The sequence below is a fragment of the Vigna unguiculata genome, chromosome 11 (assembly GCF_004118075.2).
Source record: "Vigna unguiculata cultivar IT97K-499-35 chromosome 11, ASM411807v1, whole genome shotgun sequence".
In the NCBI taxonomy this organism is placed as follows: domain Eukaryota; kingdom Viridiplantae; phylum Streptophyta; class Magnoliopsida; order Fabales; family Fabaceae; genus Vigna; species Vigna unguiculata.
In genome coordinates, this window is record NC_040289.1 from 36,548,000 (window position 1) to 36,572,491 (window position 24,492).

Consider the following 24,492-nt stretch of genomic DNA (forward strand, 5'->3'; position numbering starts at 1 on the left):
TCTATTTTTAAAATTATTAGACTAGTGCTAGATGCCCAAAATTACATATCCAGCATTCCATAGAATATATATATATATATATATATATATATATATATATATATATATATATATATATATATATATATATATATATATATATATATATATATATATTTTGTTTGTGCACATAATTTGATTTGAGAATATACTATAATCTAATGCCAAACATATTCAATATGTTTGTTTGTCTGTGCACATAATAGATTTACTTGTAAAAGGAGTGTGTGAATCTGTTTTCCTGCAATGTTATAAAGTTGTATATGCATTATCAAATGAATATAAGTGTTAGGAATAGTTTAAGTAACACATTGGTTAGAAATGAGAAACTATAGTATTGAATAAAAATAAAGACTTATAAATTCATTGTCTTAAGACTGTGGGTTGAGAGTGATGTCAATATCTTATGCGATTGTATTTAAGTCTCATTGGTGTTATATTTCCCCGATAATACCCTCTTTATAAACCTAACAAAAAGTTATGTTGTTCTGATAGCACATGTCTTCAAGATAAAGAGCCAAAACTGCTACATATCAGTGGCTTCACCACATACTTGTGTCAGTATGTGAGACATGTTGATTCCAAGAAATATTGTGAAACCTGCAACAGATTTATGAGCTGGTGTGGTGTTATCAGCTATAACTGTATCGTGTTAGAGTATATATTGTTTCCCATTGAAGATAAGTTTCAAGGATTAGCGTCGTACATCAGCTTCTAGGATTGGCCCTTCAACAAAATCTACCCCATGAAGATAGAGTTTTTTGACAACAGTAACACCATCCTCCTCCGAAATAGGAAGGTTCGCGGTCATGTTCATGACCATGATAGTCAAACTTCAAAGGGCTGCTGCATACGTTGCTGTTTGCAGCTTTGTGACTGAATTCCCCATTTTTCTTTCTTCTTTCTCTTTCTGAACACTACAAAAAGCCATAACGATGGAGCCCAACTTTCCCGGAGTTGACCTGTTTGATGAAGAGGAGAACATATCACACCTCTCAGAATCACTTGGTTTTGCTAGAATGGATCCTCCACTTGAAGACAACGACTTCTCAGAAACCATCAAGTTCATAAGCCAGATCCTCATGGAAGAGAACGTTCAGCTACAGAATCCATTCTACGACTCACTCACCTTGCAGGTTACCGAGAAGTCCTTCTATGATACTCTAGTGGGTAACCTTTCCCCTAATCAACACGCCCTTCTTCTCAGCCCCCAAGGTGAAACCACCGCCACTGATAACAACAGTTTTTTAGATGAAATTTTCCCTTCCCCGGATTCTGTTTCTGCTTCTGCTTCTACTTTTCAGTCTGTTAGTCATGGATTCTCAGATTTAGATTCTTCTATTGCCAAACTCTTGGCACAGAATATGTTCAATGATGCTGATTCTATTTCCCAGTTCAGGAGAGGATTAGAGGAAGCTACCAAGTTTCTTCCTTCTGGCCCTGAGCTTGTAACTGGTCTCCATTTAAACGGTGAAGAACAAATCGAAACGTTTGAAGTTAATTCCAAGAGTAGAAAGAATCACGAGCGTCAAGAGAGAGATACCACAGAAGAAGAAGGGAGAAGTAGTAAGCAATCGGCACTTAGCCTTGTTGATGAGAGTGACATTTCAGATGCCATAGATCGGGTGTTTCTAAGTGTGGAAAACGTGGGCAGTGAACACGATTCCTTGCAGAGTGGAGCAGTGAAAGGTGAGGAGCGACATGGAGGAAAGTGCCGATCAAAGAAAAAAGGGACGAAGAAGGAAACTGTGGATTTGAGGAATCTTCTGCTGATGTGTGCACAATCTGTGTATGCCAATGACAATAGAGCTGCCACCGAATTACTAAAGCAAATTCGGCAACACTCTTCGCCCTTTGGTGATGCATCACAGAGGGTAGCTCACTACTTCGCCAATGGTCTTGATGCACGCTTGGTTGGGGCTGGTTCTTGCGGTCATGAACTATTTTCTTTTCGGAACTCTCAGAGGATTACTGCTGCAGAGTACCTGAAGGCATATCAAGTGTTTCTATCTTCCACCCCTTTCAAGAAGTTTACATATTTCTTTGCAAACAAAATGATTACGGAAGCAGCTGCAAAATCAGAAACTCTCCATATTATTGATTTTGGCATCCTATATGGTTTCCAGTGGCCAATTCTTATAAAGTTTTTATCAGATAGAGAGGGTGGTCCTCCCAAGTTGAGGATCACAGGGATAGAGTTTCCCCAACCAGGTTTTCGTCCCTCTGAAAGGATTGAGGAGACGGGTCACCGTCTTGCTAACTATTGTAAGCGTTACAAGGTTCCCTTTGAATACCATGCCATAGCATCAAGGAACTGGGAAACTATTCAGGTGGAAGCCCTTAAAATTGAGAGCAATGAGATAGTTGCTGTCAACTGTCACATGAGGTTTGAACATTTACTGGATGAGAGTACTGTTGAAGTGAACAGTCCTAGAAATGCAGTTCTTCATTTGATCAGGAAGATAAATCCGGATATCTTTACTCAGATCATTATTAATGGATCATACAGTTCCCCTTTCTTTACCACACGGTTTAAGGAGGCACTGTTCCATTTTTCTGCGGTTTATGATCTGTTTGACACTGTCATACCTCGTGAAAACGATTGGAGGTTGACGATTGAGAGAGAGCTTTTGGGTCGGGAGGCTATGAATGTCATTGCATGTGAAGGTTCTGACAGGGTTCATAGACCTGAGACATACAAACAATGGCAAGTTAGGAATACAAGGGCTGGTTTCAAGCAGCTCTCATTGAAGGAGGAATTGATGGCCAAACTTAGGACTAAGTTAAAGGAATATCACAGGGATTTTGTCTTCAATGAAGATAACAATTGGATGATTCAAGGTTGGAAGGGCCGAATTTTTAATGCTTCCACTTGTTGGGTGCCCACATAATGAGATGCCACTGCACTTCTGCACTTGGTTTAGAACTCAGACTAGACAATGTTGAAGCTTGACTTAGTATCTGCTAACACATCATGGTTATTTGAAATATTTAAGCAAAGGCATGGTTCAATGTTGAAGCTTATTTTGCTCGTTAAATAAAAAATTGCTGTGATGAAGATCGCACCAAGCTTTGCACAAGTTACTTGGTAAATTCATGTCACCAATTTACTGGTATAATTGAGACTAGTGAATGTAATGCTAATTCTATAATGATAAGGAAGGAATAATAGAGTAGGATATGCGCTTGCCTATTTCCCATGTTTACTTGAATACTTACAATTATTATGTTGAGGTATTTCACATCCTTATTAATAATTATGTAAAATGTTTTTGCAGGAAAAATTGTCCCTTGAGCTAACCTTGCTCTAAAAATGCTTCATATTTTGTTCCACCGATCAAAGAGTTTAGTATTTAGTACATATTGTTGTTACATAAATGGTAAAGAAAAGAATACGAGTGCTGATAAATGCTAGCTAAGTTTGAACTTCTAACAATGGTTAACAAGATAGAACATATTTGGATCTTAAAAGCCAATGGCTGATTCTTAGAAACCTACCTTTTTGTCTAGTTATAAGTCCTGAACCTGGTTCAATAACATCTCTTTATGCCAGCACCCAACAAGTGGAAGTAACAAAATCTGTGGTACCATTTCCTTAACTTAGTCTTAAATTTGGCCATTAATTCCGCATTCTATATGATCCATTAGTGATGGAGTGCTAATAATATCCGGTTACTGTAATTTCAGAGTTGTAAAGTGAACATATTTTCATAACCTATTGGTTCCTTTGAGCCACATGATGGAAGCATACCAGTTATAAAAGTCACTCTCTTCATGAGACATATATATCTCAGAAAAAGATTAAACTTTAATGAATGATCCAATAATAAATAGTTCGATAAGTCTTCACACACAAGATCATTTTGAACATTCAATGAACTTTTAATATATTGTATTGCTGACATACTACGACAGTATATATAATCCATAATGGTTGCTACTGTTACTTTGCTATATATAGTAACGCAAACTCACCTTCTCATTCTTCATAGACATTCCACTCATTCATTCAAAGTGAAAGCCAAAAAGTGTCATTCTGAATTTTTGTTTTGTAAAATACTGTGTATATCTTGTTTAGTCATCCACAGTGAGTCAATATAAGTAAATAGTCTCGTGTATTTCAGATATTACAATCTTCATAAATTGTGTATGTCCAAAACTCTAAAAAACGAGAGAAACAAAAGTGTTACTTCAGTCAAGGATATGAATACAAAAACTGATGTAACATTACCCAAATCCGAATTGTGTAAGTCACAATGGAATCATATATCAACAACTAAACCATGAAAGACACAAAAATTGCAATTCACAAGTAAAATCAGCCAGAAAAGAGGGACTCGTCAATTTCAATCTTCACCACCTCATTATCTTCGAACCTATCTTTCTTGGAAGGTGCAGGTGGAGCATAAATCCTCGGTGGCCCTCTACCCTTCTTCTTGTCCTTTGGCCTCGCCTAAAATAATAAGCCCCCAATCCCATTTACAATATTAGGACCACGAAAAGCTTAACATTAAAACTGAAAAAGAGAATATGGAAGCAGAAGTTTACATTCCCAAACGAATGAGCGAAGCGCTTTCCCTTTGCAGTTTTCCTGTCCCCTCTGCCACAGTACACTGGGAGATAACAAAAGACATAAAATTGGGAAATGGGGAGTTAGAATTCGTCCAGAATAAAGAAAAGTGGTTAAAAAATGGATTTAGTGTTGCAGAAAGTACCAGAAGGGGTTGGGGAGAGTGTGGAGGTTGCAGAGGCTGAGAGGGAAGGGAAAGGAGTGGAGAGTGGTGAGAAGAGAGTTTGGGAGTGAGAGAAGGAAAGGTGAGAGGTGGAAGTGTGAAATTGAGTGAAAAGTGGAGGAGGTGATGCTAGGAGCAGTGACGCCATGGCTGAGGAGAACTCAAGGGATAAGGTTCCACAAAGAGGAATATGGTGCAGTGTACGAGGGTAGCTTCTATAGTGTAATTGGAAGAGGTCTTTTTATCAAAAGAAAAGTGGGAATATGGAGAATAAAAAAAGAAAGAAAATTCAAGGGGTAAAAGGATAGAGAGAGATTGTAATTTAAAATTGCAAAACTCATATATTGATTTTGTTGAAGGTGATATGAATTCTGCCTTGAAATAAATTAACTTATAAAATCACACTCTTAAATAAAAAGAATTGTATTATAATAATTATAATTTTTGACTTAGTAAGAACTTGATCAAATCCATCATAAAGTAGGTTTCATATTAAAGAATATTCTCGATTTGTTTTTTGTTCTTGTAAATTTGATACTCAATTTCAGTTTTATTCTTTTGACTTCATTTCTATTCATGGTTACGTTTGTTTCCTCCACCTATTTTGTTGTTATACATTTTTTTTTCTTCCAAAACTAGTTTCATGGTTGGAGAGACTAAAACTTGTTTTTGTATTTTAACACCGAATTCAATATAGAAATATGTTGAATTTCAAAAGATAGACAATGATATTATTTAATTTAAATGTTTTTTGATTAGCAAATACAGGAATTAGTCACATTGAATTAAATCTATGAAATCTGTTTTGGTTGAATTATTCAATCATGTGTATCTTTATATTTATATTTCTACACCTTCTAATAAGTTGTTTCTATTTTAATCTTGTGTTTGATTATGCTTGAAGTCACCTTGAATGAATTGCTACTTTCTCTATTTCTCGCCTAAATAATGTTCAATATATTTGATCTTAAATGATGGAAGCTTGTTATTTTAACTTAGCACTAGATTAAGTATGCAATTATGCTTAACTTTAGAGAATGCACACTAACTACCTTTTCAAGTACACAATGAATCTTAGATACAAGGTTGTTTAATTATTCGGATGGTATGATACTCATTTTGGTAGGAGAATCTCAATTTGATACCTGTACTTAAAAAAATATCAATTGTGTGCCAACTTTTAAAAATTAATTTAATTACGTCCCTTTCAAGAAAAAGTTATTAATGTCTTTAACATGTCACGTGTCAACCTCTAACTTTTTTGATTTTTTTGATTTTCTTTTTATTTAATTTTTTAATTTTTTTTTACAAAAACTTTTTTTTGCCATATGTCACGTCCCTAATGTAACATATGTCAACCTCCAATTTATTTTTATTTTTTGCAAAAATTTTAATTTTGACATTTGTCTTGATTTCAATTTAGTACTCATACATGCTTTTTTATTCAATTTAGTCTCTACTTTTATGTTTTTAGTTCAATTTTGTCCTTGTAATAACTGAAATATATTTTTATAATTTATTTTTTATAAAATTAAAATTAATTAAATTAAATATTTTATAAAATTAAGTACTGATATTTATATTAAATTTTTTGTTAAAAAATTAAAATTAAAAAATTAAAAAGAAATCAAAAATTAACAAGTGTTACATTAGAGACATAAAAGTTTTAAAAATAAATAAAAGTAAAATAAAAAAACAAAAAGTCAAAAGTTGACATATGAGATATCATAATTTTTATTTTTTTTAAATAACTTTATTGAAACCATTTTCAAAAATTAAAACGAATTAACATTTTATTAAGGACAAATACCAAATTCATACTCCTATGTAAAAATGGATACCAAGTAATTAAACCTAAACAGAGAGAACAAAAATTCACTGTACTTGCTTAATTTCTAAATCTTGGTTTAGGAACAAAACACTTTGACGGTGGTTCACGCTTATACTTGCTCTGAATTTTAGATTTGTGAATTTCTAAAGTTAAGACAGGATAGACAACTATGGTTTGTTTTTTGTAAGTACTATGGTCGGTTTCCCATGTATTTGTCTAACACGTGGCCCTCCTTTTCCTCTGCCCAACAATCATTCATTATGTTTGTTTGTATCTACAGAATATAAACGAACGAATATGCGACAATTTTATGAAAAACATAAAAAAGTAAATTAGCTTTACATAAAAAAAAAAAAAACAGAGTGGATTTACGAAAAAAAGAAGAAGCTAATGTGTAATCTATAAAAAAATTTACATAATAAATCATAGATATACATATTAATAAAATATTTACAAGTATAATCGATTTACCAAAATTATACTCATATGATTTATTAATATTTATATTTATAAACTTTATATAATAGGATAAACCAAATTATATCTATAAATTTTTAATAACTATATTATTAATATATTTTTATATTGTAATAATATTAAAATATTAAATAATTTAATTATACAATTTTATTAATTAAAATATTTTTGTTAGTTATCACACTCACAAACTTACTTTTTTCTTTTCTTTTCATTTTTTAACTTTTCATCTTTTTATCCAAACAATCTCATTTTCTAATTCTTTTCTCCTTAAATTCATTATTTTCCACGTCTTCCAGTTCATTCTCTTGTCTAAACAAAGTTTTACTTTTCAAATTTCAAACTTAGTTCACGTTTACAATCACAAACAACACAAATTTATTTATCAATTTAAAACATAACACCCCTCCCTCTTATTGAGAATTTAAGCAATTTCATAAATTCTATATTAGTTAAAAATGAATAAAATAAACAACATATTAATAAAAAATAATTAAATATATTTTTACTCTTTTAATTTTGATATAAAATTAGAATTCATTTTATCTTAAGTGATCAAACTTTAAAAGTAAATAAATACTATAATTCTAATCTAACTATATTAAATTCATTTAAACTATTTAATCTGTTTGATACACTACGAAATATCATTTAATACATCAACAAAATTTTAAGGTCGTTAAATCTAAATGGTTATATCCATTAGGAACTGAAACAAATTTTAATTTTATGTTTAAATTTAGAAACTATAATTATATTTAACTTAATAAAAGCTACGAATTTATTTATAAAAGTTTTTAATCAAAAATGATTTTATAAGTTTATTCATAACATTGTATTGTATTAATTTTTTAAAATTGAAAATAGTGCTGTAATAGAATTTATCTAGAACTAATATAAATTTATTTAAGAGTAAGTGAAGTCAAATTCTTTATAATGCTTCACTTAAAAATCAAACATTTAATTGTTTGAAGTCCAAGGTGACTACAGAAGCCTCACCATTGTCTCTCCCTTTTTCCTGTGCTGACGGCTAGCCACTCATTAGATTGGAACACAATTTTCTCTTTCTCTCACTCAAATTCATTCAAATATCATCATTTTCTTAATATATATAAACGTATATTGTTTCAACTATTTTTCTTAAATAATAATAATTCCCGACAACATTTTTTTCATCCTTCTCGATTTTGTTTGTACAGAGATTGAGTTTATAATTGATAGCACCAATTCGGAAACAGCATATCTGCGATCTGATTCATTCCTCGTTTACCACACCATTTTTATTTTATTTAATTCTCATCGAATATTCCATTTCGAAACACAACACAAGACAGATTCACTCACCCAGATTCTGTGAAGTTGAAAATGAACAAAATCAGAGTCTAGATACGTGATTGCATCCACAACTTGGAGGACAAACAAAGAAAATAAAAAGTCATGAACATAATATATTTATATATAAACATGAATTATTAGGGTCTAGGGGATGTATCTGGATAAATCTAATATCGAAAAGCTTAAAGAATGTTGTGGAAGAATTTTCTAAAGGGAAGCCTTCAACAACTAAAAGTAATTGGTAAGGAAAAATATTTGAAAGAATTAAATAGTGACGTAGAAAAGAGATGCATTAATATTTGATAATCCATTTAATAAAGATTTAATTTGTGATAATATATTGACACTAGTTAGATTTAAGATGTTGACGCTAAGTCAAATGTGTCTGGACATCATGAAAAACGAATATTTTATTAATAAATTGTATTTAATTAAGTAATACACGCTTTAGTCAATAACTTGTTGGTCAAGGATACCTTTCAACATGTGAGCTTCTGATTTGACTAACGAACCTTCTTTCACTGCTTCCTTGTTTTGAGATAATCCTCCCTATTCTTTTCAAAAATAATACTTTTAAATTATATATATATTTTCCATGAATCAACTCAGATTTACTCAAACATTATATCTTGATCATATGTACTTTGTTTTTCATAAGATTCTAAAATTATAATAAAGGTTTAATTAGTCAGATGGTGTCCATTTTCGTTTAAATGTGTCAGTTTGATACTGTTTTAAAAAATGTGTTAATTGAATCTCAACTTTTGAAAAGATGTTTCAATTAACTCCATTGCAGCAAAAAATTATTAATCCCATTAACAGTATTGATATTTAAAATAACTTACAAAATTAAACATTGATATTTATATTAAAATTTAGTAGTAAAAATCATTAATTAAGTTAACGGCTTTAATAATTTTTGTCTTAAAAGGATTTAATTAAAACATTTTTTCAAAAATTAGGATTTAATTGACACATTTTTAAAATATGAGTACCAAAATGATACATCTGAACTAAAATGTATACCATATGACTAATTAAATCTATAATAAATAACTCTCATTAGAAAGTGACAATTAGCTTATCATAAATCTATTCAATTTTAGTAGTAGGTTTATATTTCTAATGCTAGGATGACATAAAATATTCGTTATTAAGTTAAATGCATAAGTCAAATGTATGCATATGTCGGTTTTACTTGAAGTTTTTCTATGTAACTAGATAATAATAAAGCCAATATATATTTCTTAGATTATGTTTGGAATGGAGATGAAATTGAAAGTAAAAATTAATGAATATGAAGAAGAAGAAAAAAAGCAAATGAAAGTGAAGCTGTTTATTAAAAAAGAGAGTGAAAAAAAAATTTGTGAAAATTAATAAATAAGATGATTGGTTTGATAAATTAAAAAAAATCATAATAAAATTTATTAATAAATTAAAGTTAAAATCGGTTTTTAAATTGAATATAAAATTTTTATCAAATTTTAATAAGAATTTTATTAAAAATTGTGTTTACCGTTCTTACTTAACCACTTTAGGGATATTCCTATACATCACACATGAAAACTATGATGAAACCATCCGATCAAGGTTTTCCAAAATCAAATATTACATACATATATACCCAATCTCTCTATATATATATATAATTAACAATACAATTTATAGTATGTTTTTTAACTTGTATTTTATGATTTGTTACTTAAAAAAATAAAATAAAAGAAAGACTAATTAAACGAGAACAAATAAATATAATACGTTTGTAATTTTTAACGATATAAATATATATTTAAAAATCAAACTAGAAAATTTTTTAAGATAGTGACGTTTAACATAATCGTTTAGGATTAAATTTGAAACTTTAAATATAAAATAATTACATTAAAAATTTTCAAAATTATGTATGGTTAACATTTTCACCAATATTAATAATTATATATGATAATAAATAATTCATATTAATAACACGATTAAAAAGGTAGTTTACTAATTTAGTTTGATTAATTAAAATTTTTTCCTCTCTAGAACAAAACTAATTGATTGGTAATCATATTTATTCGAATTTTATGTTTCTTCTGTCTAGATAAACTAAAACAAAACCGACACGTGATTTTATTTTCTTTTCTTTCTTTCTATAAAATCCGACATTGGACTTTTATTTGGTCGTACAATAAGTTTATCCGCATTTATTAAATAAAGGATATACGTTTTTAATCAGTTTTCGTGTATATTTATTACAATTTTAATGAAAAAAAATATCGTCTTAAATACTTGTGTTGTAGTGTTAAAGTAATGAAAAAAAAAAATTCGTCTTAAAGACTTAGAAATAGCTTTAATAAATAAATATTGATAAAAAGTAAAATATGATCATTAAAACATGAATTAATAAGATATTTTGGTCGTAGTTGCCAAGGTTTATTACTTTATTTTTATTCTGATAATTATTAGCTATTTTATGTGGTAACCAAATTGATTGATTGATGAATATAAAAAACAAGGATCAAATTGATGATAATTATTATATTCAAATGGATTAATGAATACTAATTTAAAAGAAGGAAAAAAGAAAAAACAACTTGTTAAAGATTGCATTTAGAACCGTGTTTGAGAATCTCCTTCACTCAATTTCTAATGAAGTTAAAAATATTACATTTACTTTTTTTATATAAAATTAATTTTTTAATTATTATGGTTAAAATCAAATATATTTTTAAATTAAAATAAAAAACAATATTTTAATTTTGATAATTTTGACGAAAAATATTTAACAAGGTCAAAAAGTTAAAATATTTTATTATACATTTTTTAAAGAAATTACAAAAATAAACAAATTTCCTACAATGGGATGATATTATAAATTTGCTAATTCAATTAAAATAATTGATGTTCATGTTTCAATTTGAATATTACATAAAATTTTCAATAAATAGTGGTTATTATTATTTATAAGTTTAAATTGATAATTTATTCCCACGATAATTACAAGAAAGTAGTGGTGAAAAATTGTGTCTGACCCACACCTTTTAAAAACACGTACACCTTCCTAGAAACTTCAGAACCTTAAAGGAAAAGAGCAAAGGTTTGTTGTTGTAAATTAGTATATATTAGTATTCCCATTCAGTACCTTTCCCCTGCTTTACTTCTGCTCACTCTTAGTTGCATTGTCTTGGTTCGGTAACTCCTCACAAAACTAGGTTTCTCTTTCTCTCTCTTCTCTTCTCTCGCTCTCTCTCTGTCTCTGTCTCTTATTCATTCATACCTTCATTCTTCTGCGTTATAATCTATATTTCCAAAAATATAGGACTAGAGTCACTGTAGTTTTCGTTAGATCTCTGAATTTTTCTTCATTATTGTTGCTTGCTTGATCTGTTATTGTTTTGTCTTTGGGGTGGTAGAAGATTCTGCTTAGTCAAAGATTCTTGTCTGCTATAGCAAAGCACCGTAGGAACTAGATCTCTGTGGAAAGTAAAGTTTTTTTTGTTCGAATTCTATTCTGGCTAACATCATGCTCTCCATGGATTCCCTTCTGGATAATTTTCCTGGTTCGGCAAATGGATTCATATTTGAAAACGGTTCTGTCTCGTTGTTTACGAATCAGAACAGGGTAAGTGAGTTCAAGTTGGATGATTCACCTGTCTCGGTGTTTACGAATCAGAACGGGGGAAGTGAATTCAAGTTGGATGATTCACGTTCCCCGTCAGAGTCTGCCGCCGATGATGCTCCCTCTTCTGGGACAAGCTCTGACGGAGAACACACAGAGAGTACTAAGCTCTCCAATCCCATGCTCAGGTACATAAGTGATATCCTCATGGAAGAAGAGGATGATTTGGAGCGCAAACCCTGCATGTTGCACGATTGTTTGAGACTCCAGGCTGCTGAAAAATCATTCTATGATGCTTTGGTTCATAGTCACCCATCATCACCTCGTCAATTTAACGATAACCCAGACCCAGATGATAATTTTGGTGGAACCACTAGTTCTGAGAGTTATAGCAGTTATACCACTGACAATTCATGCGAGTCTGATAGGTTTAACGGTGCTGGTGATTTTGATTCTTATTTGCTACAAAGATCGCTGCATAATTCTCAGGAACACGCTTATGTTGCTCCTGATCTGATTAGAGGGGCACAAGCTGAGTTCCATTTTTCAAATGGAGCCTGGAATTTGATTCAGTCGCAGAACAAGGCGGGCGTAACTGAAGAGAGTGTGACAAGGACAGGCAAAGGATCAAGGGAGAAGAGGAGCCATCTCATGAAAGATGATGTCTCACATGAAGAAGAGGAGAGAAGCAATAAGCTTTCAGCTGTCTATTCTGATGATTCGGAGTCATGTAGCATGTTCGATGAAGTGCTGTTTTGCAGTGATGGCAAGAGTCCAGCCATTTTGAAATCTGACCGTGAACCGTCATCATCACAGCTTGCTGATTCAGGAGGATCTAATGGGAAGACAACACGTTCGAAGAAAGGTCCCAACAAGGGAAAAAGTGCAAGAACAACGGTGGATTTATGGACTTTGCTAACTCAATGCGCACAAGCCGTGGCTAGCTTTGACCCAAGGACTGCAAATGAAATCCTCAAGCAGATTAGGCAGCACTCTTCACCTTCAGGCGATGGACTTCAGCGTTTGGCTCACTACTTTGCCGATGGTCTGGAGACAAGGTTAGCTGCAGGGACACCAAAGTTCATGCTGTTTCAGTCAGCATCTGCTGCAGATATGTTAAAAGCTTACAGAGTGTATGTCACATCATCACCATTTCACTGGATGTCATATTTCATGGCTAACCGCACTATTCTTAAGTTTACAAAAAGTGAAAGCAGTCTTCACATTATTGACTTTGGGATTAGCTATGGCTTCCAGTGGCCTTGCCTCATCCAACGGCTTTCACAGAGAGCAGGAGGTCCTCCGAGGCTTCGTATAACAGGAATCGATTTTCCTCAGTCAGGGTTTAGGCCAGCAGAAAGGGTAGAGGAGACGGGGCGGCGCCTAGAGAAGTACTGCAAGAGATTTGGAGTCCCTTTTGAGTACAATGGCCTTGCTCAGAAATGGGAAACCATAAGACTTGAGGACCTCAAACTTGATAGGAGTGAAGTAACTGTGGTTAACTGTTTGTACAGAATGAAGAACCTGTCGGATGAAACTGTGACTGCAGACTGTCCTAGAGATGCTGTGCTGAGGTTGATCAGGAGGATCAATCCAACCATCTTCATGCACGGGGTTGGCAATGGCACCTACAATGCACCATTCTTCTTGACAAGGTTCAGGGAAGCACTGTTCCACTTCTCAGCATTGTTTGATATGTTTGAAGCTAATGTGCCTCGGGAAGATCCATCTAGGCTTATGTTTGAGAAAGGGTTGTTTGGAAGGGACGCAATCAATGTCATAGCATGTGAGGGGGCAGAGAGGGTTGAAAGGCCAGAGACCTACAAGCAATGGCAGGTTAGGAACCAGAGAGCAAGGTTCAAGCAACTTCCATTGAGCACAGAGCTCGTGAACAGAGTAAAGGAAATGGTGAAGAAGGAATATCATAAAGATTTTACAGTTGATGAGGATGGGAAGTGGGTTTTGCAAGGATGGAAAGGGCGTATTCTTTTTGCTCTTTCTTGTTGGGTTCCTGCTTGAGGAATGACCAACTCATAACCCATTCATCGTCATGAAAAGTTGTTTTAGGTGTAATAGCACAACTTTTGGGTGTATTTATCCTTGAATAAAAGTGTATCATGATCATATTCTATTTCAATTTGAATAGTGTAAATACACTGTCACCTGTGCACTTTATGAACAATATCTACATTAATACAATAGTCTCAGTATGCTTAGAAAGCAGCATAGAGAATAGAAAAGTTGGCGTTTATTTTTATCTTCACTGCTTACTGTTATTAATCGATATCTGAGATTAAGTCACAACATTAGCAGAATTTCTGCTATATTGGTGATTAGTTGGATATGATATGATTCTCCATCTGTGTGGACATAAGAGAATTTCAGACGTGAAATCTTCATCTGTTAACTGACAAAGACATACCCATTATCAAATTCCCTCAATTTCAAAAAAGCACGCTTTTAATTCCATGAAGCTGGCAAATGGATAGAATTTTCTACTATGGGAAAAAAACTATTCTCTTTGTGGTCCTTTATTCATTCATTGATTGCGGTTTGCAACAACAGTACTATTGCATGTGTTGCTTTACTCAAAGTCATAATTATCCTCGTCCTCTACACTGTCCTTCCTCAATTTGATGGCCCTCACCAATGAACAGCACCATTTTCAGTTCAATGATTTTTTTTTCTCTCTTTTCACACAGACCATATTGGATTCACATGTTTAAGTGGCTATCAAAAAATTGGAATCGAAACACATATTCTTATTAGTTGGACAATAATAACATGGTTAAATCATTTTAGATATCTTTATTTTTTGTAACAAAATCTTGAGTATGTATTTTTTTTATTTGACTCAATTGTTTTTTATTTTAGAAAATTCGTTGTAATTATATTTTAGTAGTATTCTAACGGTGTTAACTATGTGTCACATGTTAGCATGCATTTTTTTTTTAATTTTAATTTTAATTTTTTTATAATTTTAAAAAAATTGACACATGTCAATCTGACATTGTGACACGTGACATAGACAATGTGATATGGCAACGGTAGTGCCATGTGTAACGATTAGATGTGAAAAGTCTCAATGCAATATCTATATTTGTTATTTTGTCTTAATTTGGTTCCAAATTTTTTAAAACTAAATCAGTTTTATCTCTATACCAAATTTAATTTTTATATACATTTACAATGATATTATAATTGATATTTTTAACAAAATTAAATTTATTTAAATGTATATTTTGCATTAAAATTTATTTAAATTTTGTTTTAAATATTTATATATCTATAATTGATAGATAAATGTTAGAGTGAATTTAAAAATAAATAAAAAATTATAAACTCAAATATAAATTATAAAACAATATTAAATAAATATATTTATTTAATTTTACAATTCAATTTATGAAGTTGTTATTTTAAAATCAACTCTAACATTTGTCTATAAATGATTGATAATAAATATTAAAAACAAAATTTAAATAAAGTTTAATGTAAAATAAAAACTTAATCTTGTTAGAAATATCATTGTAACATTTATATCATTGTGACATTTAAATAAAATTCAATACAAAATATACATTTAAATAAATTTAATTTTGTTAAAAATATCAATTATAATTAAAATACCATTGTAAAATTTATATAAAAATTAAAGTTGGTATAGGAACTGAAATTGATTTAGTCTTAAAAAAATTATGATCAAATTGAGACAAAATAACAAATAGAAGAATTACATTAAGACTTTTCATATCTAATAGTAACACTTGGCATTATCACTACCACTTCACTGTTTCTGCCATGTGATGATGTGACACAATATTAGATTGACACGTTATAATTTTTATTTTATTTTTTTAAAACAAAAAAAAATAAAAAATTGAAAAAATAAAAAAAACCAGGTGCTCACATCTAACACATAATTAACAATTACAGTGTACGGTTAATGGACCTAATTACAACAAAATTTTTAAAATAAAAATCCAATTAAATCAAATCAAAAAATACATACTTAAATTTCGTTACGATAACACCGAAATGATTTAACCTGATAAGATCATACTACATGGCAAATAAATATAACTTTAACATATGAAATCAAGTACTGTTTGTAGTTATGGGGATATATCATTTGTGTTTCCAAAAAATGAAGTAGCTTTTGTATTCGTACTAAACATAATGTGGTACTCATGTGAGATGGAGCATTATGATTCGTTAATGCTGTTTGGTACTATTAAGTGTAGTGTCCTATATATATTTTTTATGTTAATTTATATAGAGTAGAATGTAAAAGATTGTTTATAATCTTTAAATTTATAATAACAGATTATAAAAGAAAAGAAATGGTGTTCAAATAATTTATATTATAATTATATTATGTTTGCAACGAAGACTAAAAGAAAATATTTGTTTCAATTGAAAAGAAATTGCCGTTATCTCCATAGTAAAAGTAAATATTATAGAAGGAAATAGAATATTTTATTAAAAGCAAATACTGCTTCTCAAATAAAAAATAATTACCCTACTGTTACAATATATATATATATATATATATATATATATAAATAATAATAAAAAAGATTGAAAATCTTTAACCAATTATAACTTCTAAGTTTTATTCTAATAATTTTGAATTTCTAAAAATAAATCTTATGAAATTAGAGACAACTTCAAATAAAAAATTATATATCAGTTCATTATATATTACAAGAAAAATATTTGATTCAAAATATATGTATACATATAGTAAGATATATCAACACTTTTTTTACATAATTTCATAATCCAAAAATTACAAATGATGAGTATCAATAATTTTCGTTAAACTAAATGCTAATTTTATTTGTGGTCTCAAAATTTCTTGACATTTAGTAAATTTATTTAATGTTTAATATGAAAGTAATACTATTATGTTGGTTTTTAATCACTTGATGACGCGAGTTTATATTGTTATAAATATACATATCCTAACTCCCATAATAAAATAAGTTGTGATTTGAAATAAAAATGAGAAATTAATGGAAAAAGAAAAATTCACGATAAACACATTGCAAAGATTGATATTTTAAAATATATGATGATGTGGTTAACTTTGACGCATGTGGGGTTAAAAGAAAGCTGATCAAACATGTAATCCAATGCATCACATCAGAAAAAAAATGAACCACAAACACATTCATATGGTGTGTGTGATCCATCTCCAACTACAGTTATTTTTCATATACATTCCAAACTTCTAAGCTAAGCTTCTACTGGTGTTTCAATTCCAGCGTTGTAGTGCACAAATTCGTGCTTCTCCTCAGCATCCCAAAGCTCTGGAAATGCTTCTCTCATATTATGAATACTCTCCAATGCATGATCAACTCCTAATGTACGAACAGATGTGCCCACCTGCATTCACATCGGATTTTAATTACAAATGTTTCTTCACGTAATGTATGTAGTTCAAAGAATGAATATGAATACTTTGATTCCAAATGCCATATAAAATATTTTTCTTATGAATCATTTGATTACTCTTACCGCAACTGTGTGGAGGCCTAAGCGTTTAGCTGTCTGTAAATTGCGGATGCTGTCATCAAAAAACAACTGAAAAGTGCAGAAGCAACAATATCATAAGTGAATATATAATGTCATCTGTCACAAAAACATGCAAGACAGAGAAACAGCAGGGGACTGTCATATGCTAAGTACTAAAAATGTCCTCCCTTGAGTATCAAAAATACATATATTTTGAAGACATAATAGAGAAACAACACAAGAAAACACACCAGAAAATCCAAATTCGAACCATGACAGAGGTTTCAACACCCTTTATTAGCATTGATTCAACTACCCTTTGGTAATTTATGATCAATGTTTGTTAAAAATATTAAGAACATGGTAACCTATGCCTATTTTGTCTTTTGAAGAAAACTAAATTTATTAATTAGTTACTTTGAAACTGAAGGAAACTGCTAACACCTAATGAGAGAAGGGTGAATGTTCTTACTGTTCTCTGAGGATCAATGTCTGCTATCTTGAAAGCATATTCAAATGCTTGATCAAAGGGTTTGCAGACAAGGGGGGTGCTTGGAAGCTCCATATCAGAGTCATTCCGGCACAAACGCTCACAGATATCTAAAACTTCTGCGGTAGTAGGTCTGGATTCGCTGCCATCTTTGTCGTTAGAAGGATTCAGAGTGTCAAAGCTTATAATACTTTCAAAGCAATCCTCCAATCCAAGGATTTTAAGTGCACTAATTGCATGGTTCGTATCTGCATTTGTAAATATCTGAAAGGAAAACCAAGAATAGACATCATCATCATCATCATCTTCCTGAAGAGAGCATTTCTCATAAGTACTATTTTCACCATTAGAAAATGACATAGAAACTTACAATCTTCCTAATAGGCAAGCTTTGCAGAATTCCCCTGAGAACAGGGTCTGGTTTCAACAGCACATTATATGGCAATCTCCCATGAACAAAACTGTTCAAATAAAGGACAATTCAACATGGTTTAAACTAGATTGAAATGAATGGCTAAGTACAAAAATGGGCAGAAAAGAAACAAATATGTACACAAATTACCTGCTATACTCATCGTAATCAAAGTCATAGCCAATTGCCTGGTGAGAGGACAAGAGAAAGGAGGATTGGTTATTGTTAAACATCGGTTTTGTCTGAAGAAACGTTTCTAATACAATTCATTTAAAGGTTTATAAAAATCATACCTTTAGACCAGCCATCGTGGTTCCATAAGTCTTATACAACGGAACGTTTAATTCGGCAACTTTATCAGCATCCATCCCAAGCTTTTCAATCATATATTCTGCAATAAACCAGAATTTTCTATTTTTTTTAAAGTTCGGCTAATTCCAGATAATTTTATAAGTATAAAAACGGAACAACATTTTCTTATCCCTTTAATTTCAAGGCATATTCTTGAGACGCATGTGTAAATGAAAAAGATAAACATACAGAACAAAATAATGAGATAATTTTGTCATATACTGCATTTTTTTTTTGACATTCAAATAATGGAACCCTGTAAATTCAGTACCTTCGATATTCTTTGCTATTTGCTGACAAACTCCAGAACTATAGGGATAAAGGGTGTCGTCAAGATCTGAAATTATAAAAAAAAAAATTAAAAAACCTAGGCAGGACAACAAAGCGAAGAGAGAGAGAAATCGCCATTGATCGTGAAGGCTTACCAAACAGAAGACAATCATATTTTGGCTTTTGAACATCCTGAAAATTATGCCCGTCTTCCATTTTGGCTTGAATTTCTCAGGCCTAATTAAAAGTATAAAGGTCAAAACCACGGTTAGTGAGGAAAACATAAAGCGAAAAACAAAACAACCCCAACACAGAAACATAAATGAAACAGCGTATCTTTGTCTGAAACACATTTCCCGGTATCCCAGGGAAAAAAAATAAAAACTTTAACATGAAAACGAAAACTTTTTTCTTCTTACGGAGAAAAAACAAAGTGGGGGGCGAGCACAATTCAGCAATGTTGGATGATAAATTACTTGAAGTGGCGAGAGAAGAGAAAGAAAGGAATGAAACAGAATGAGGGAAAGAAAGAGGAGGCGGAGAGAGTTTATATAGAAAACAACGTTGAAAAGGAGAGAGAATGGGTTCTTTCCAAGTGTTGAATTGTTGATTCTAGACCGTTCGACGACGACGTTTTAAGTAGTTGAAGATCTGGAAACAGAAGAAAGAAAGAAAACAGAAGAAAGAAAGATCGAAAGATGAAATGGTTTTTTCATGCCATCCCTTTCTGACTTGTCTCTTCTAGTTTCCCCTGTTGCCACCTTCTTCACTTTTTTTTTTTATATAAAAACACGTTCTTCACTTCTTTTAATATTGAGTCATGTTATTATACCCTCTAAAAATACCTCTTCCTAATTTTTCATCAATAACAATGAAGAAACCATAAATAAAATTAACTTTCAATGGCTTTAAAGAGACCAATCATTCCAACTTTGAAACTAATAAACAAAAGTGATTTCTAATAGGAAAGATACCAAAATAAATAAAAAAGGAACATGTATATAAGCTAAATCTTTTCTTTTTTGCGTGAAAAAAGTAAATTTCGGAACACTTTTTCTTCCTTGATTAGGCTTAGACAATTATTTTTAATTATTTCATTTAACGTGTATCATTGAATAAATAGTAATTACTAGGCTTTGAATGCCTTTTAAAAAATGCATTCAATGTATGGTTTAAAAGTAATTTAGAATATTTTTTTTCATGTCATAAACACAATTTAATCACTATTTTTAAAGTAAATAGTTTTTTTTTATAATTAAATTGAGAGGTAGCATTTAAAAAAATAAAGCACGCATATAATCAATGCATAATTAACTTAAAAAACATAATTTTAAGATAAATTTAATGTTATTAATTACATTACTTCATTTTTTAATCATGACAAATTTAGTTTGCCAATTAGGAAAAATAATGAGAAGAGTATTGTTGAATATCTTTGAAAAAGATAATAAATTTTAGGCTTAATTTCACGTTCTAATTTGTTTGTTAAAAATTCAAATAGATTCGTAATTCTTATTTAATATTCTTAAGTTCTTTAATTTTAAAAAATATTTAATTAAATTATTTTAGTTAAATTAATATTAATATCATGTGTTAAGGGTTAGCTCGTAATATTTTTATTTATTTTTTATTAGTATTCAAAAAAGAAAATTGGCATATACTAGATTACATGTTAAGTTATTGTTGTACTATATATTAGTATCAATATCACGTACAATGTCTCCTGTTCAATTTATTTTTTATATTTAAAATTTTGATTCAATTCAATTATATATATATATATATAATTCATTTATTAGTTGTTTCAAATTATCTAATAATTTGGTATATTTATAAATTCATAATTCGTATTGAATTGTAAAATATTAATATATTTTAATTACTTAAACACGTTGTCTGTAAAACTACATAAATTATATTCTTATACAACTTTTTTATTTTAAAGAAATTATAATAAAAAACATACATTGATATAAATAATTAAAGTTTTAATTTAACATTATCTTTACAATTATTTTTTTCTTAGATAAGTTGGTAGGTCCTCTACGAGTTTAGCCTATATTGACCGAGTCCAACTTTTAACCTATCTCATTTTTCGATTGATGATTCTAGCCAATGGTCGTATTTATTTTTTTTTTTACTACTCTACCAATTTCTGAACAAATATTCTTAAAGCATTTGTGTCTATTTTTTTTCCATATTTAAAATTAGTTTATAAAATTATTTTAATTATTCTAAAATTTGATTTTACTAATACTAAACAGTCTTAATTTATGAACAAGATTTTATCTAATACCATTTTCTTATTGTATCTCTACTACTTGTATTCATTGTGAAATTTATCTAAGGAAATCTTAACAATAATTTATAACTAATTGAGAATATATTCTTTTCTTTTATCATCAAGAATATATTATTTTACTCTATAATACATGTCCCCACTTCTATATATCTTAGAAGAAACGAATAATGTGCTGATGAAACGAAAGGTCCAACCTAAAAAAAATTATGAAATTACTTCACGTGCTAAATAATATATTTTGGTATAATTGAAGTTATTTAATTAATTATTAAGCATTGGGAGGTTTTCTAGATAGAGACGCTTAACAAATGACTTACGCGATTTTGAAAGGTGAAGATTTTCTTTAGATTCTTGCGTTGACTAAATTTTTGATTGGAAAAGTAGTACGAGTGTGAAACAGTAAAAATTTATATTATTTTTTAATCATAAATTAATATGTATAATACATTTATTAGTCTTTATAATATTTTATCTTAAAGTTGTATGAATTGATAATTTACTATATAAAATAGTACATATAAGTTATTATAAGTTTCATTTTTTTGACTTTTACGGTGAGAGATAGAAGACTAAAAGTAGTCAAAATAAATATTTATATTCTGTTTTTGTTTTCAAGTTATAATAATTGAGGAGGTGTAAACTGTGTGTGTGAACTTGAAGAAGTTTATAAATATATGTTTTTAGTTCCACGTGGTGCGAATTTTCTGGAGAGGGTACTCAACAATACAACCTATTTTTTAATTAACAACAACTAATCAAACGGATTATCTATTTAATCATATCATTGATGATTATTCTAAAGAGTTAGACCAAAATACAAAAAATAATTTTTTTTAAAGCAATCATTTTTTTTGTTTTAATTAAAATAACATTTGTGCATGTTTAATGTTACTTGCTTTTGCGGTCACCGATGACGTTCTACATGATTTGTTATATAAGTTTTAATTTTGTTGTTGATTAAGTGAAAGTGATAGTGCAATTTAGAAGAGTTGGTGGTGAATAAGATGAATATGAACAAACATTGTTGTCCCCAAAGACAGGATGAAAATTGGAATGTAACATAATAATTATGTTGGAGTGGGTCAATGGAAGATAGGTTTTTTATTTAGCAGTTACTGTGAGTTTTGATTGTCCCTGTGAGCATACTGAAGAAACAGGAAGTCTTATACAGAAAGAAGGAAAGGTGTATTTGGCAATCTTTTCGCAACAACCTGAGGCTATAAAGGGAAGGAAAGAAGACCCGCTTTGTACCGGTTCAAAAGTAAAAAAAATATTTCTAAATTTATTATATATTAATATTTTAGATTATAAGTGATAGTAAATTTTGTTGTTATCTTTTCATGATGAATTTTTTTTGAAGTCGGCAAAATCAAAGTCAGTGATATGAATTCTCTTTTAATAATCAATTCAGATGAATTTTAATATTTAATGTTTTTTTATGAAGAGTCAAACAATATGTTCTGATAAATAGAATACTAAATATGAATTTAAATCTCGTATTCACATCACATAAGAAAATTCATAAATTTATTTTATTAAGAATTTTAATCGAAAATGATATAATTCAAATGGTGGAGAGAGGAATACAAACTTAGGGGTGTAGTGTTTGAATGAGAATTGAGTCTCATGCAGCAAGCAGATCTAAACATTGGTGGTTGTTGCAAAAAAATAGAAAAAATCAAACAATGTGGTAAAACAAATGATGAGCCAAGACAACAAACTATAAAAGATAACGAGAAGAAATCAATCTGAACCGAGAGCAAGAAAATCAAGTCAGAGTAAGGAGAAAATTAGTGGAAGAAAGAGCTCTTTAAACATGGCAATGGTTGCCTCCAACAATGAACCTTCGAAAACCATGAATAAAATGATAAAGAAAAAGAATTTCGTGAACCTAAACACACCGGAGGAAGAAAACAATAAAAAAAATGAGAGACAAGTTCTCAATAACATGTTATGTGCAAACCAAGTAGAAAATGTTGAAATTAACCTTATTCATGGGATTATAGACTACAATTCATTATAAAATTATAGTCACTCTGAATGTTTAGAATATAGGTTACGATTTCTTAGGTGAATCATAGCCTATTGTGAGACGTTCAAAATAGAGGTTTCAGTTTTATCTGAATCGTAACTTATATGTTATCAGTAATCTCAAACATAAACATGTTACCACATTTTTATAAGTTACATCTTTCTTGGAACCATAGTCTATAATAAGTCCGAGATATTTCCACTAATATTAAAGTTAATTTCTTCATATAACCTAAATAGTTTGTCACCATTATCCATTTTGTATTGTATCTTAATGGTATTATTGAATAATTAATCCAAAAAGTCGTAGTTATTTTATTTTCTCTTTTGGATGTGAAGACACTATAGTTCTTATAGCATCTTGAGTGAGGTTTTTTTTTTAATGAGTTTATTTACTAGAAGAAACGAAAACATGACCAAATATATCATTTGAAAAATCTTACGTGGCACATTCAATTTCTTCTATTTAAAGAAAAGTTTAGTGTATAAGAAACAATTTCTTCATAATAAAACCGTGAATTCTCTATGTACAATTTATTTGAAAATTAAATACAAATGAAAAAGTAAGTATAAAAGTATGAGTTTCTTGTCTATGAACTATTAAAAAATTACAACAGACTCTGGAAATAACAAAAAGTATTGTAGGGACTACAAAAAACTTTTAAGAAACTCTTATAATATTAATAATTTTTAATAGTTCAAACTAAATAAAATGTCTCATATTTTGTTATACCTTTTACTAAAATATATTCTTCAAATCTTAATTGACCTTAGAAAATTATAGATGAATATTGATTTATTTATACTCTTTGTTTTGCGGGATAATGATGCTTTGTCATCCTAACTTTCTTATCATTATTTCTTACACTTATCCATCTTTGATGTTATAGATGTTAGACATTTAATTGAATAAAAAAGAAAAAACTGAGCAATGTATAAGAAAAAAAAAATCATAAGTCCATTATTTATAAATAAAGGTTTGGATTAAGACAATATCTTTTAAAAAGAGCTTGTTCACGACTCGATCTCTCTACTCCCTCCGGTGAGTAAATGACATGAAGATCAATATGTCAAAAAGAGAGCAACCGATAAATAATATA

General features: G+C 29.9%; 4 protein-coding genes across 4 annotated transcripts; 2 read left to right on the forward strand and 2 right to left on the reverse strand.

Moving 5' to 3' along the window:
• The first annotated feature begins 483 nt into the window (after positions 1-483).
• On the forward strand, positions 484-3,773 carry LOC114169909 (scarecrow-like protein 34). Its single transcript, XM_028055299.1, has one exon. The coding sequence runs from the start codon at positions 975-977 to the stop codon at positions 2,928-2,930; it is 1,956 nt and encodes a 651-aa protein (XP_027911100.1). The 5' UTR covers positions 484-974; the 3' UTR covers positions 2,931-3,773.
• A 364-nt stretch (positions 3,774-4,137) lies between these two features.
• LOC114169910 (30S ribosomal protein S31, chloroplastic-like) lies at positions 4,138-5,010 on the reverse strand. Its single transcript, XM_028055300.1, has 3 exons — positions 4,755-5,010; positions 4,588-4,652; positions 4,138-4,492 (listed from the first exon to the last, which is right to left on the reverse strand). Exons 1-3 carry the CDS (start codon positions 4,918-4,920, stop codon positions 4,358-4,360), a joined length of 366 nt encoding a protein of 121 aa, XP_027911101.1. The 5' UTR covers positions 4,921-5,010; the 3' UTR covers positions 4,138-4,357.
• Positions 5,011-11,535: 6,525 nt separating this feature from the next.
• Positions 11,536-14,273, forward strand: LOC114169037 (scarecrow-like protein 14). The gene has a single exon (XM_028054052.1). It carries the CDS (start codon positions 11,921-11,923, stop codon positions 14,033-14,035), a length of 2,115 nt encoding a protein of 704 aa, XP_027909853.1. The 5' UTR covers positions 11,536-11,920; the 3' UTR covers positions 14,036-14,273.
• Positions 14,274-17,064: 2,791 nt separating this feature from the next.
• LOC114168717 (uncharacterized protein C24B11.05-like) lies at positions 17,065-19,818 on the reverse strand. Its single transcript, XM_028053625.1, has 9 exons — positions 19,479-19,818; positions 19,215-19,296; positions 19,061-19,126; positions 18,732-18,829; positions 18,589-18,626; positions 18,397-18,487; positions 18,009-18,290; positions 17,540-17,605; positions 17,065-17,407 (listed from the first exon to the last, which is right to left on the reverse strand). Exons 2-9 carry the CDS (start codon positions 19,273-19,275, stop codon positions 17,258-17,260), a joined length of 852 nt encoding a protein of 283 aa, XP_027909426.1. The 5' UTR covers positions 19,276-19,296; positions 19,479-19,818; the 3' UTR covers positions 17,065-17,257.
• Between the last annotated feature and the right edge of the window lie 4,674 nt (positions 19,819-24,492).